This window comes from Leopardus geoffroyi, chromosome C2 (assembly GCF_018350155.1).
Source record: "Leopardus geoffroyi isolate Oge1 chromosome C2, O.geoffroyi_Oge1_pat1.0, whole genome shotgun sequence".
Lineage (NCBI taxonomy): Eukaryota > Metazoa > Chordata > Mammalia > Carnivora > Felidae > Leopardus > Leopardus geoffroyi.
Genome location: NC_059333.1, coordinates 84,021,241 through 84,036,639, shown reverse-complemented (window position 1 = coordinate 84,036,639; position 15,399 = coordinate 84,021,241). Strand labels below are relative to the sequence as shown.

The following is a 15,399-nucleotide window of genomic DNA, read 5'->3' as shown; positions in this document are numbered from 1 at the left end:
ACCTCACCCCTTCATCCATTTCAGACCTGGATGCCCATTAGCGTTGCACCCTTCTGTGCCATAAGACCACAGCAGCAGTTGCCAAAAACCCAGAGGGCAGTCCCCATCCTGCCTTTTGTTTTTCAGAGTCCTAGGCTCACTGTGAGAAGCTAGGAGGCTGCACCTTCAGGAGGCTGGTTAGGCACTCCTGCCAGGGCCAACACTGGGCTGCCTACGGCAGCGATGGAGGAGCAGGACTCACAGGACACACCAGGAGGACTCGGATAATTCTGAACTGAGCACTTATTATATCACAGTCTCTGTTCTAAGTGATACAGGTAGAAATAAAAAAAATGAGGACTCTGCTTATGGAGCTTTCAGTAACTATATGAGCAGTGATCAATGTGGAGGAAAGACCAGAGAATTCCCCAGAATGTCTGGATTGTGTAAGATGTCCCCACCCAGGATGTGACTCATGGATGGGAGAGGTATTCCAATAACGGAGACTGCATTTCCCTCAAACTCGGTAGGATAAAGATTTTGGAGCAGATTAAATATGATTTAGCGAAAGGAAAGAAATGCGACTTTTTTTTTTTTACATCCCATGTTGTAGAGTTAAATTCATACCAACTACATACTCTCCAAAATGGAACTAAGGTGGCTTTGTTGCTTTTTTTCAGAACAGATGTAAAGATGAGGAAAGTGACTTGCCATCTATTCCTCTGTGACATGTGCTAAGGACAACTAATTTCATGCCATGCTTCTAAGACAGGTCTAAATATAATTCAGGGTTTGGTATGTACCTCCAGTTTCAGTAATGAAAGTCATGTCACCATTAGCTAAGTGAATAAGAAAGAAGAGTGTTCTGGTAATGACAGCTTCTCAGGGTTATGCCTAGGCTCAGAAAATTTCTAGCCTCTTCTGAACATTAGCCTCTCTTTATTCCCAAATGTTCAATGGAAATCAATGCATTAAAATTAGGTCCATAAGAGCTAAGAATAAAAGACAAATCTCTCAAAGAACAATTAACCTCACCAGTGCTCATGAACCCTCAAAACCAAACTCTCTAAAGGTTGGATCTTGGAAAAATATCCAAGAAGAATGTTGGGAAAATGTCATGATGGCAGCTGATATCAATAGCCATTTCTTTTTCCTTCCTCAAAATCTTTTTGGCTCTGTTCTTTACAACCTCAAAGAAATGTACTCCCTTAGGAAAGATTAAATGACACCCAACAGCAACAGGAATGATATCTCTGAGATCTACCCTCCTCCAGATGGACATTTCTCAGTTCATTCTAGGTCTGAGAGAGGCTTAAGGTTAAGACTTGGGTGTACTGTTCATTAGGGTTCATTAAGATTTGCGTGTACTGGGCCCTCCCGACAAGACCCCTGCCCCCACAACAAAATCTAAAATACAAACTAATTTGCTCCTTACCTGAGAGAATGGCAAACTGTCTGTGAAGTTGTTCAATTATATCCACTGCCACCAAAGGCCTGATTTCCTGTTGCATGATTTCATCTGCACAAATGAAATACAAATTAGGTTAAATCCTGGTAAATTACAAAGAGAATTTTAAAAGGAAGAAATGGAAGCTTCACTACTGAGGAAATCTGGGACTTATCAAAATATGGTTATACGCACACTATTCTCTTGCACACTTGATTCCTGAGATGCAGAAATGGATCTGGGTTTTGTGTGGTTTGAAGCTTATACCCATGAGCACAGAAGCACACTTCTAGAGCCTCTCCCAAGGTTTTAGGAGGGACCAGTGCAAGGAAGGGGCCCTGAAGTTTAAGCTTAGGTAGCTTCACAATATACCTGCTAGGATGGTCTCATTATCAACGCAGGTACTCAGGTATCTGCCTACTCCTTTAGGTCTGCAGGACATTTTAAATACAAACAACATAGGGGCGCCTGGGTGGCGCACTCGGTTAGGCCTCCGACTTCAGCCAGGTCACGATCTCGCGGTCCGTGAGTTCGAGCGCCGCGTCAGGCTCTGGGCTGATGGCTCAGAGCCTGGAGCCTGTTTCCGATTCTGTGTCTCCCTCTCTCTCTGCCCCTCCCCCGTTCATGCTCTGTCTCTCTCCCAAAAATAAATAGACGTTGAAAAAAAAATTTTTTTTTAAATAAATAAATAAATACAAACAACATAAATCATCAGAGTTCATCTCAAGCTGGGTCATAAAATCAATCTGAGATTTATGAAGGTTCTTTGCTTTTGTTTCCTTCCCTCCCTAATTCCTTCCTTTTTCCCTCCCTCCTTAGTTACCTCCATGCCTTTTTATTTTTTCCCCTTCCAGAATACTTCAAGGGGACTCTTCCCACTGCCAAGCATGTTTAAGGAAGCACTTCCCCATTTGCTAATTAAAGATGCTCCATACTGAATAAAGAGGTACATATCTTCAAGGCAAAAATTCAAATCGTTCAAGCACAAACCTACAAATGTCCTCTAACCCTAAGAGTGATCTATAGGCCCTATGATTTGTATTCTATCCATTCGGGAAAAAGAGATTAGAGAAGGGAGAAGACTGAATGGAAATCCTTCACCTGGGCTGAAAAGAGAAAGGCATTTTCAACTATCACTGCCTAAGATATTATTATCCTCATTTAACTGTTTCCTAGGGAATCTCAAAAAATGAACTGGATATTGTTTCTACAGCAGTTAAACATCAAGTTAGATTAAGGCATGAGTCAAACAGTTTTGTACATTGATGCTAAATAAGAATCTCCCATTGATTCAGCCTGGAGTTGGGGTAACGTTTTGATATTACAATGTTGACCAATCAGAAGGTTATATTAGGGAAGCTCCTCCCAGAGCCTTGGTTTCCACTTCTTGGTTTTTGTGTGAAGGTTCAAGGAGATGACACTTATGGGATGTACATAGTAGATGCTCAGCAAATGCTAGTTATATCCCTTGATCTGGAAAGGCCTTTCCCATATATGCTTTCTGGAAGTCTTGTTAGACTGGGGGCAAGTGCCAACTTAAATGCCAAGACCCTTCTCAATGAATTCTACCACTCTCTCTGGAGGAAAGCAGGTAAACCCAGGCCAGAGCTCCTTTATCCCTCCTTCGTCTTTCCACCCTGATTTCACTAAAAATTCACTAATTTCCTGTTTCACTGTTAATTTTGGTGGATGCAATAATGGCACTGTAGTTCTACTTGGCAAAAAAGGAGGGCCTTCTCTGTTTTATACATGAACTAAAGTATTTAACAATAACATAAGCCTAAGATCTGATTTAAAATGCTCAGGCATTACCCACTACCAAAAATGTATGGGGCAAGGGGAGGGGGAGATGAAACCAGACTGACAAATGTGGATAATTGTTGAAGTTGGTTGATGGGTCCATGAGAGTTCATTGTATAATTCTTGTGCATATGTTTCAAATTGTTCATAACAAAATGTAAGTTACAAATGGACACCAACATAGAAAATTTAAGCAGAAATAGGAGTTACATAATGGAAGAGTTTTTCAGAATATAATCTCCCAGTGGTCTGGGAAAGTGGCATATTCAAAAATAGAGCTGGGTTATTATTTTTTCATGCCTGAGGGAGCATATTTAAGAGATAATGACCCCAAAGAAAAACCAAGATTATAACATATATCGTTATTGTACCTCAATATTTGAGGTGTGCTTTTGACATTTTAAGGAGGTAAGAGCTGAAAATGGACAACAGAAGTGAGTTAAACCAACCATCCCCCAACCCATCTCATTTTTTAAGTGAAGAAATGGAGACCCAGAGAGATTCTGACCCTGCCTGTGGTCATCTAATTTAAGCATGGATGTGGGGTCAGCCTGGGATCACCTGACTCTAAGAGAGCAAATCTCAGCCTTCTGTGATAGGATTCCCAGACCCTTGGTCTTCCAGAGCACTGTCTTTGACCACTGCTGAGAGGATAACTAGTGTCTCTCATTGTGGGAATCTGTAGAGGTCTGCGTAGCCTTTCAACAGAGACCTTTCCCACCTGAGGTTACCAAATGAACAGGACTAAAATTTAGAATTTGTTTTTCAAGCATAGAAATGAGCTGGTTTGCCTTTGCTGAAAGAGCTTGGCCCCCAGCCAGGGAGGGATAGGGTTATCCTTGAAGATTTCCCAGCAAAGGAGCTTCATGACCCCATCTGGCTGGCTGCAACAGATCATGTGAGTTTCTCAGACTCAGGGCTGACCCAGAGCATGGAGATGACCTCAGACACACCCAACTTTTAGTGATGCCTGACATCTATGGGCCTGTTGGAATAGGGGCAAGGTTGGTTCAGCCCCAAAAGAGACATAAAAAAACCAGGCCTGCTGCTGGAGGGCCTTGCTCTCCACTGCTGCATAGATGGGGTTGGGAAGCTCTTTAGTCTAAAGGAACACCTTCCTCTGCAGTGGGAAAGAACCCAGACAGCCCTTCCCCCACATGGGAAGGGCTGTTTCTGCCAACTTCTAGCTAGGCTGCCAGAGCAAGAACACTCTGAGTCTCAGTGTCCTCTGTTGTGAAATGGCTTTTCCTTCTCTAGAAACAGTTGAGCCTGAGCAGTGATAACCCACCGAAGTGGTGGTCCCTGATGCACTTTGCCTGGCCCCTTGATCCTGTGTGGAGGCTTCCTGTTTGCTGCTTGCTATTTTTGATGTACATGGATTAGGCAGAAGCTTATCTCTTTCAACCCTCATAAGGCAAGGGGAGGTGATCATTCAACATCAACACAATTTCTATCCTGCACAAAGTTACAAATAGATCAGGGAAAAACTTGTCCCTTTTCTATCCCTGATAAGTATACAGGCGTGAGATTTTATGCTACCCAGGACCCACAGTTCCAGAGATGCAGAAGGCATCAAAGTTGCACAGCCTCCTAGGTGGTGGAATAACAGCCTATTACATCCCATGGAAACTCAGCTTAGGAAGGCAGTAAGCAACACCCCTGTGTCGTCCACTGCCCAGTCTGAGAGAGCAATGCAGTCTCTGGGGCAGGACCTTTCCTACTGATCGCACCCACCCTCACGGCAGAGGGCAGGGAACTGCTGATAACGGCTTTATGCAGTCTGAGTTTGCAACTGATCAGGAATAAAGGGAGTAAAACCCTCAGCCTCCCACTCTGGCTGTTCTGAAAGTTCAGTCACACTGGGATTTAAAAGTATGGTCTGAAGAGAAAAAGAACCAAATTGCTAAATAAGTAAGTTAGGGGAACAAAGTGTGGTCTGGACCGAAGAGGGAAGGCAGCCCCAATTTTGACGGACCTTGCCACATTTCTACTTTGCCAAGAGAATCTGGTGAACAGAAAAAAATGGAAGAGTCTGCCACTTAGGTGGACTAGGAATGGGCCCAGGATCCCCAGCCTCAGTCTCTGTGCAGCACACTTCTCTGCTAGTAATACTAATGAACACCAGCTGTGAGCTGGCCCTGACAATGCATCTCACAGATTAACTCATTTAATCGGTCGGATAATGACAGTAAAGGAATGCACCTTTTCACTAAAATGAACCTCCTCCCACCCACCCCGCCCTCTCACCCCCACAACTAGACCAGACTTGACTGCCAGGAAAACACTTGTAGACCAACAGCTCTGAGAAATCAGTTGCCAGGCTGGTAGGAAGGGCCATCCCATGGGGTCACGCATTTCACTTCTCTTATTGGCCAGGTCAGAAATAACACAAACCCATTTTCCTTCTTTTACTGGGCCCTGTACGAGAGCAATGGTTAACCCAAACCATAAGACTTAGTACTGAAGTCTTGTCCATAAATTAACAATGAATAAAAGGCATGTGAAAAGCAGATGGAAGATTTTTTTAAAGGAGAAATCTAGAATTTTAATAGCAAGAACACTGAAAAATGTCCAATTTCCTACTAGTCAAATAATGCAATGAAAACAATAATGGAATACCTCATTCATCCATAAAATAACTGAGACTCTAACACCCAATCCTGGGGCTTTGTTGGAAAACTAATACATGTACATGACCTTGGGGTGTGAAGCTTTTAGAAAGTGGTTTCACAATATTTTATCCAGTGATTATTGTGTAGTTACATACACAACCCTTTATATGCAGCATCTCATTTAATCCTCAAAACAATGCTAAGGGTGATATTGAACTAGATTTGCTCATCCAAGGTCACTCAAGGTCATCCAAGCTCATCCAAGGTCAAGCAGAGCCAGAATTTGAACCCATCTCATTCTGAACTCCAAAGCCCAACATCTTAACCATTGCAATACAGAGTTTCAATACACAGTCATTAAAATCTTCATAAACTTTTATTCATTCATCTAATATCTGGAAATTTAGGCCAAGAAAATAGTAAAATTAAAATGTTATACATAAAAAAGGTAGACTGGAAATACTATTTATAAGAGTAAAGAGATGAAAGCATTCATGAAAACCATCTCCACAGAAAAAAAGATTTAAAATATAATATCAAGGACATAAAAACTATATGTGAGGTGAGACTGCAGACAAGTTTAAAAAAAGAAGAAGAAAGTATGTGGTGTATTTGTGCACATGTGTGTGAGCATATGAGAAAAGAATACTTGAAATAGTTGTGTTAGAGTAACGGAATCATATTGTTCTTACCCACTTAGCTTACATACAGAAAAATATGCTCTGGTAGCCTTTATTTTTTATGCTAATAGGACTTTATTGAAGTACAATTTACATGCAGCACAACACACAGATCCTCAGTGTACAGTTTAATGTATTCTGATAAATATATACACTCACATAACCATCAAACAGATCAAGATATGGAACATTTCCATCACCCCAAAAGCTTCCTTGTGACCCCTGCCCCAGACCCCACACTGTTGGGAGCTCCACATTCCACAGCCCTCCCTCTCATAAATACATGTGTTAAAGACCACATGGGTGGCTCTGTCACTCGTGATCCAGTGCTCGGGGCTAGCAGGGCAGCCCCACACATCTACTCTTTTAACACCACTGGAGACCCAGGGAAATACTTCTCCACATCTCTTGATCTATATCCTCAAAAGAAAGGACGTCTGCATCCAATGCTATGACGGTTTGTGGGTTGTGCCACTGCTCGTATCAGGGACAGACGCTGCTTCAGAGCGCTGGGAGGATTGGAGCAGCGGAAGTGCTTAGGTAAGAGAAAAGACAAATTAATGAACATGTCAAATCCTCCCTCTCACATGGTGTGAATGTTGTAGATTCTTATATAATGAAATATCTGCCCAGTCCTACCAATCATCAATCTTCTTTCTCCCTTCTTTAATTTTTTTTTGACGTTTTTATTTATTTTTGAGAGACAGAGCATGAGTGGGGGAGGAGCAGAGAGAGAGGGAGACACAGAATCTGAAGCAGGCTCCAGGCTCTGAGCTGTCAGCGCACAGAGCCCTACATGGGGCTCAAACCTACAAACTGTGAGATCATGACCTGAGCTGAAGTCAGACGCTTAACTGACTAAGCCGCCCCTAGATCACTTTTTTTTTTAATTTTTTAACTTATTTTGAGAGAGAGAAAGACTGGGGGGGGGGGGGCAGAAAGAGAGGGAGACACAGAATCTGAAGCAGGCTCCAGGCTCTGAGCTACCAGAGCAGAGCCAAAAGTGGGGCTCAAACTCACAAGTGTGAGATCATGACCTGAGCCAAAGTCAGATGCTCAGCTGACTGACCCACCCAGGCGCCCCCTACTTAGATCACATTTTAGATCACTGCTCTCAACAGAGCTCAAATTATGTGAAAATCTCAATTATAACAACAGTGCTTTTGCTAACATAAAGGCAAGAAAAAAATATATATTTTATGGATTAGTGATTTACAGATTACAGATATCTTCATTACCCATCCAAATTTCATAGGGCCATCAATACAACACTCAGAAACACAATAATTCAGTTTTTTTCATCCTTGCTATTTTCTGAATTTTACTCATATAAAAACCACAGCTTTCTACACATTTTAATTTTGTTCTTATGAGAGTACGTTTATAAGGTAGGTGGGAAAATAAAACGTTTTATTTAACTGTGGCACGTGGGCCACCTTTTGTACTCTTGTCCCAGTCTCTGTCAGCAATGCCTGTTTAAAACTACTTTGAAAACTGGTAAGATATTACTAAGCATAGCATTTCTGTTTTTTAATATTTATCCAAATCCCTTTTCTCCTTTTTCTTTCCCTCACAAAGTTGATACATTTTTTTTTAAAGCTCCTTAATTTCTGCTGACATTTCACATCGTACCCTTGTAGGAGACAAGCACTGCAGAGGTGGAAGTTTCTATGTGATGAGTTTCCTTAGCAACAAGAGCTGGAGATGTCATTTCCCCGTAGCCCTTCATAACTAGAGGAGAGGTGAACCAGGCTCTGCTGCCTGGGGTATTCTGAATAAAACGCAATCAAGGCCCTGGAGGAAATTCAGAAAATGTGTGAAAATACTTAATCCCTCCTTTTCCCATAAGGCTCTCCTGTTTCACCACTGGGTTTCAAGTACCCCCACTGCATTTTAATCAATACCCCACCCCCAGCCCTGCTTCTCAAATTATAATCAATATATAAATCACATGGGCTTTAAAACGCAGATTCTGATTTAGTAGGCCTAGGGCCAAGCATTTCTAACAAGCTCTCCTGATGCTGCTGATTCAACAGAGAAGCAAGCACAACACTGATTCCAAGGCCTTAGACTACGGGTGGTCCTTTCCTGATGCTTTTGAAAATGCAGGTCAGGGGGCGCCTGGGTGGCGCAGTCGGTTAAGCGTCCGACTTCAGCCAGGTCACGATCTCGCGGTCCGTGAGTTCGAGCCCCGCGTCGGGCTCTGGGCTGATGGCTCAGAGCCTGGAGCCTGTTTCCGATTCTGTGTCTCCCTCTCTCTCTGCCCCTCCCCCGTTCATGCTCTGTCTCTCTCTGTCCCAAAAATAAATAAACGTTGAAAAAAAAAAATTAAAAAATGCAGGTCAGGAGAAAAAAAAAGTATTTATTTGGGTTGTTCGCTGTCTGCTTCTCTTATCATTCAATAAAAATAATCATCGCTATGTGTTGAAAGTGTTCTTGAAACTGAGGCCCAGATGGTGTAAATTTTCCCTTCTGTGCTGACTGTGAGGTCTGTACCCTGGGAAAGAAGCCAACCCTGGCTTGAGAACCTGCTTAGTTCTCCTTCCAGCACACCTCAAGCCCTGCCCCATTGCCCAGGGCGGGCTCCTTCATGCCTATACCCTCTCGTTCTTGGCCCGCTCCTATGCCTGGATTCAGGCGAGTTTACTGTCTGGAAGCAGTGTCTTGGGCAAAACAATACAATATGGTACAATAGGAGGTGAGAAGACATGATATGAGTAATAATCATTTAACATAGCATTCTTCCAAACGTTTCTCCACTTTCCTTCTAAAGCTCCTAGACAAAAAAAAAAAAAAATCTTAATACAAAGAAATAAAAATGGTAGGATTTGAGAAATTTTAGCAATATGATGGATAAACAATTTAATTTTTGTTTAAGAAAAACTCCTGGAACCTCTGGCAAAATTTCCTTCCTTCCTCTCTCGATTCATTCATTCATTCATTCATTCATTCATTCATTCAGGTGTGGAAGCAGAATTAAAAGAACTGGACTTGCATCCCAGCTCTGACACTACCCAGTCCCTCCATCTTCAGGGTCTCCCTCTGTAAAATGGGAATGAACAAAAATTGGAGGGCTGTTGTGAGGATTAATACTACCATTTATTGAACACTTAACTACTGGGCACTTTGCTACATGTTTTACATACATTTTCTAACTTAACTAATTAAAATCACATGTGAGGGCGCCTGGGTGGCTCAGTCGGTTGAGCGTCCGACTTCAGCTCAGGTCACGATCTCACGGTTCATGAGTTCGAGCCCCGCGTCGGGCTCTGGGCTGATGGCTCAGAGCCTGGAGCCTGCTTCCGATTCTGTGTCTCCCTCTCTCTCTGACCCTCCCCCATTCATGCTCTGTCTCTCTCTGTCTCAAAAATAAATAAACATTAAAAAAAATTTTTTTTAAAAATCACATGTGAAAACAGTTTGTGTATAAGAGATTCAATACACACTAATTAAATTTATCATTCGGTCCTCTGAGCTATATGATCCCAAGGATGCCACAATAGGTTTCTCACAAACACCCATGTTGTTGCCATGCATTGGTGGTTTGCTTTGAATTTCTGCTCATGAACTCCCCTTGTTGACCTTCCTCTTTCACTATGAAATAAGTCTGATAGAATTTGTTTTGAGTTCAGAAGGACTCAGGAGCAAAACAGAGATTAGAATTAGGTCAAAATATAAATATGTAGAATATGACAAAAGTGGCATTCCACGTGAGAGAGCTTTAAAAAATTCCTGGTATATGGTAAGTGCTATGTAAGGTTATTTTCTTATTGTCAAAATGTTTAAGTGTATCCATATTTCACTTCTTGCCAAAAGAACAAACTCCAGTCACATTAAATAATGAAACTATAAACTCCAATATGAAGCCCACCCAAATTAAATAATTAAACCATAAAAATACTAGAAGAAAATATAGGAGGGTATTTTTACAATAATGGAATTAGAACAGCTTACCAAAGTATGACAGAAATACCAATAAGAAAAGACTGATAAAGTTAATTTAAAAACTACTTTGGCAGGGCAAACACACCTTGAACAAACTCAAAAAAATAGCAACAAATTGGAAAATTCACAGCACATGTGGTAATAAAAGGCTTATCTTCCTAGAACATAAAGAGCAACAGTGGGCTGGCTGGTGCCCCCCTCCCAAGAGATATGGCCATGTCCTAATCCCAGTACCTGTGAACGTTACCTTATGTGGAAAAGGAAAAGGGGTCTTTGCAGATATGATTAACTTAAGGCTCTTGAGGAAGAGCCTATTTTGAATTATCCGGGTGGGCCCAGAATGCAATCATATGCATTCTTATAAGAGAGGGAAACAGAGGAGAAGACCAGGTAAAGATGGAAACTGAGATTGGAATCCAGCAGTCACAAGCCAAGACAGGCCTGGAGCCACCAGAGCCTGAAAGAGACAAGAAAATAAATTTTCCCTATAGCCCCTAGAAAGCTACACCTTAATTTTGGACTTCTGGTCTCTAGAACTATGAGATAATAAATTTCTGCTGTTTTAGGCATTAAATCTGTGCTTACTTGTTATAGCAGCCACATGAAACAAGCACAAACTAAAAACAGATAATTCATGGAATAAATACAGCCAATGAATTGATGTAAGACTGCAGTAATGGTCAGAAAGGCCAGTTAGACACTCCCAAAACTTACATTAAGATACTCAAATTTTCATTGCTATCTTGAATCACAGACAGAATAAAATAATTGACAGCTAAAGCATATAGGCAAGCATTTCGCAACCTTTTACAGTGGGGATACAAAAAGAAAAGCAACAATGTGTATGTAATGCTGTGAGTTTAGAATCCAGAAATTCTTCATAATCTTCTTTAAAGTTACTTCTTCTCCTCACTGCTAACAAAACGGTAAAGCCCTTATGACTCAACCTTAATAAAAACTCAGGGCAATAATTTACACTTGAATTCAAGCCCTGTGGGACTTGTGTGCATGCACAGGCAAGTACCTATGTGTTTTAAGAATGGAAAGCAAAATCTGATTAACAAGTTGTTGGTTCTTAAGTAGCAAATACATAGTACCCCTTGCCTTTCATAACACAGTATATGTATTATATCCTATATAAGTGTATGGTATATAGTATAAGCATGAATTCAGAAAGTATCCTGCAACAATGATGATCTCTATCCAGTAATTCCCCTCTCTTGAAGAAATAGGTTCCAAATATAAGTAAAGAGTAATGAGGGAGACAAAGACAGTTGTTTAATCACTTTTCCTAGCCTGTGATCCAAGGGGAATGAATGTATTATAAACATTTTCATGGCCAAAAAAAAAAAAGGGGTGTAACTATAAAAAAAAAAAAAAAAGCCCATCCATAAAAGAAGCAGTCTTAGAAACAAGTAGTTGCTTCAGCTCTTAGAGAATGTCTTACTGGCTTCCAAATACATGTAAGGCATACTTAGAAATGCTGTTCCTTCTCACCCAGCCCACTGAAGGGAAGTGTTTTTTTTTCTTTTTTCTACTCTTAAACCACCAGTCTGTTATTAGTTCATATGTTTTCAGTGAAATCTTAGCATTTCGGATTTAATATTTTTTTTCAGACACTTTTCTTCAGTACCATGAGTTTCATTACCTGGATTCATATTTTCATTTTACAAAAGCAACATATGTTTGTTATTTTTCAAAGTAAAAAATACGGTTCCTCGCAGCCGCCCGGAGCGGGCGGTGCCACCCCCTCCCCCGCCAGCGGCTGCCCGGCCCTCCCCCTCGGATGTGGCCAGGGCTTGAGGAGTCAGGGCTGGGGACGCCCGCAGACCCGGGACCCAGAGCAGCTCGGAGGAGGTGAATAATAGCCCTTCAAGTCTGAAAAAAAAAAAAAAAAAAAAAAGCCTCCAGTAAAACCACAATGCAAAAAAAGGGAATGAAACAGAAGGGAAAGAGTAAAAAAGTAGAAGAGGCAGAGCCTGAAGAATCTGTGGTGGAAAAAGTACTGGACAGACCTGTAATGAATGGGAAGGCGGGGCATTTCCTGCAGTGGAAGGGATTTACAGATACTGGCAATACTTGGGAACCTGAAGAAAATTTAGACTGTCCAGAGTTACTTGAAGCATTTCTTTTTTGTTGTTGTTTATTTTTGAGAGAGACAGAGAGTGAGTGGGGGAGGGGCAGAGAGAGACACACAGAATCCGAAGCAGGCTCCAGGGTCCCAGCTATCAGCACAGAGCCTGATGCAGGGCTCAAACCCACGAACCCAGAGATCATCACCTGAGCCAAAGTCTGACACTCAACCGACTGAGCCACCCTAGCGCCCCTGAAGCATTTCTTAATTCCCGAAAAGCTGGTAAAGAAAAAGATGGCACAAAAAGAAAATCTTTATCTGACAGTGAATCTGATGATAGCAAGTCAAAGAAGAAAAGAGATGGTGCTGAGAAACCCAGAACGAATAATTGGTGCCACAGACAGCAGTGCAGAATTAATGTTCCTCATGAAACGGAAAGATTTAGATGACGTCCACTCGGTGCTGGCAAAAGAGGCAAATATGAAGTGTCCTCAAATTGTAATTGCTTTTTAGAAGAGAAACTAACTTGGCATTCTTATCCAGAAGATGAAGAGCTCGGTAATTGTTTTCATTGCTTTATATATATATATATATACACACACACACACACACACATACATATACATGTATATATAATCTGAAATAAAATATTATATATTTATATATAAATATATAAATATATAAAATAAATATAAATATAATCTGAAATAAAATAAAAAATACAACTAAACCAAAGCAAGAAAAATAAAACTCCTTATCACTCCTTCACCCCAAATTAAATAAGTATCTCATATATGTATACCTAGACATATATGCTTTTAAAATAGATTCATACTTACACATTGCATATTACAACCTGATTTTTTTCAGACTATTTGGTCATCTCTCTTCAATATGAATTTTTTGATAAATAGCCATCTACAATATTGTTAATGGCTGATTAATGCATTTTAAAAAGTCCTTTTAGCAAACTTTTTTCCGATTCTGTGTCTCCCTCTCTCTCTGCCCCTCCCCCGTTCATGCTCTGTCTCTCTCTGTCCCAAAAATAAATAAACGTTGAAAAAAAAAAAAAAAGTCCTTTTAGCAAACGAGATAGTATTGCAAGTAAATGTTTTCAATGTAAAATTTGTTAAACCATTATTCCACTGAGAATGAGGATGAATAACAAAACAAAAATAAAAGAAAGGCATCATTGCTCTCACAGTACCTTGTTTTGCCATATATTCTAGCCTGATGCAACTTCCCAGGAAATGGTGGTAAGCCCTCATCTCTGCCTCTGTGATCCGCACAGAGGTGTAAGGCAAGTATCTGGGGTCTTGCTGCCCACACTTCCTGCACCAGGAGGCCATTGGATCCCAGGACACCGTGCCACTTTGCTCTCTCTTGGTTTCTCTCAGCACTGTACTCGCATAAATGTGTTTAATCCCTTCTCTGAGCTAATCTCACTGAAGTTCATTCAAGGTCATTTCATTGCTAAGAGTTTATCCTTTGGATTGGTGAGTGCTCACAGGATTACAGGCCCAATAGTTACTGGATTTACTCATTTGGAGACAAAGGGAAACTGGAGGATGAGGAGGTGGCGTAGAGAGGGAAATCCTAGAGTCAATGAGAATCAATCTTTTTTTTCTTTTTTAGAGGAATCACAATATGAGACATACATCAGGCCACTGGTGTATTATTCCAGGCCACAATCCTCCCCTCCCTCTTTTCCAACCTGTCTAAACTGCAGAGGAATAAAATACAGAGACTTAAAACTACAGCCAGTAGACGTCACTACCTAGACAGGCAACATGGGTTGGTACAGGAAATGATCAGTGTTCAAGTCCTGAAGGAGTGTAGAGTGTGTCCTGAACCACTTCTAAAGATCAGGTGCAAGTACAATATCATGATTCTAAAATGAAGGATGTTTTTTGTCTGTCATGATCTGACTAAGACCTCCCACCCTTACTACCTCTTGGAGAAAAGCAAGCTCACCTTTCAGAACTGTGCTATGCCAAGTGTGGTACACTCAGAAAGAGCCTGATTTTTCATAATGTATTTATCTTGGTTCTTCATGCTTAATGTTTCTGTTTAGTAATGTTATGCTCCAAGATTTAAGGAAAGGGCACAATATGAAATATCCAAAAAGCGATAAGTAAATTTATATATAAACTTCTAATTTTTATTTGTGTATTTCAAGATAAAATTTGAGTAAGACTTGCAACTAGCCAAGGAGAAACTGGAAACACTTTTCATAAAAAATAAATAGGAGCACCTCGGTGGCTTAGTAGTTTGAGCATCCAACTCTTGATTTTCACTCAGGTCACGATCTCACAATTGTGGGACCGGGCCCCGAGGAGGGCTCTATACTGAGCATGGAGCCTGCTTGGGATTCTCTCTCTCCCTCTGCCCCTCCCCAACTTATATTCTCTCTCTCTCTCTCTCTCTCTCTCTCAAAATAAATAAACATTTAAAAAGTAAAATTTAAACTAAATAAGTAAATAATACATAAATATTTATTTTTTAGGGAGAAGGTAAAATTGAGTATTATTGAAATACTCAAATCTGAAGTGTACATTTTAATGAGTTTTGACAAATGGATACATCCATGTTAACCCACACTCCTTTCAAGATATAGAACATTTCCATCTATAGAAAGTACCTTCATGTCCCTTCCCAGCCAACCCTTGTTCCTAACTGCCAGGCAAGCATCGAAGTGATTTTTCAATAGAGACTAGTCCTGCCTTTTTAAAAACTTCATATAATGTAACCATATAGTGTGTACTCTTGTGTCTAGGTTCTCTCAGGATAATGCTTTTCAGATTCACCCATGTTGTGTGTATCAGAAGTTCATTTATTTTTATTGCTGAGCTGTATCCCATC

At 40.8% G+C, this 15,399-nt stretch overlaps 1 protein-coding gene and 2 long non-coding RNA genes across 5 annotated transcripts in view; 1 reads left to right on the top strand and 2 right to left on the bottom strand.

The window, feature by feature from the left end:
* Nucleotides 1-15,399, bottom strand: part of MCF2L2 (MCF.2 cell line derived transforming sequence-like 2) — a 262,524-nt gene that overhangs the window by 224,829 nt on the left and 22,296 nt on the right. For all 3 annotated transcript variants that reach the window (XM_045502829.1, XM_045502827.1, XM_045502828.1), the window contains exon 2: nucleotides 1,415-1,498. In XM_045502829.1, coding sequence (XP_045358785.1) covers nucleotides 1,415-1,498 — 84 coding nt within the window. The remainder of the gene's footprint in view (nucleotides 1-1,414; nucleotides 1,499-15,399) is intronic.
* LOC123611197 lies at nucleotides 6,200-14,918 on the bottom strand. The gene is made up of 2 exons (XR_006718485.1): nucleotides 13,745-14,918; nucleotides 6,200-7,053 (listed from the first exon to the last, which is right to left on the bottom strand). It is a non-coding gene; the product is annotated as an uncharacterized LOC123611197 (long non-coding RNA).
* Nucleotides 6,967-13,112, top strand: LOC123611198. Its single transcript, XR_006718486.1, has 3 exons — nucleotides 6,967-7,058; nucleotides 9,007-9,010; nucleotides 12,909-13,112. It is a non-coding gene; the product is annotated as an uncharacterized LOC123611198 (long non-coding RNA).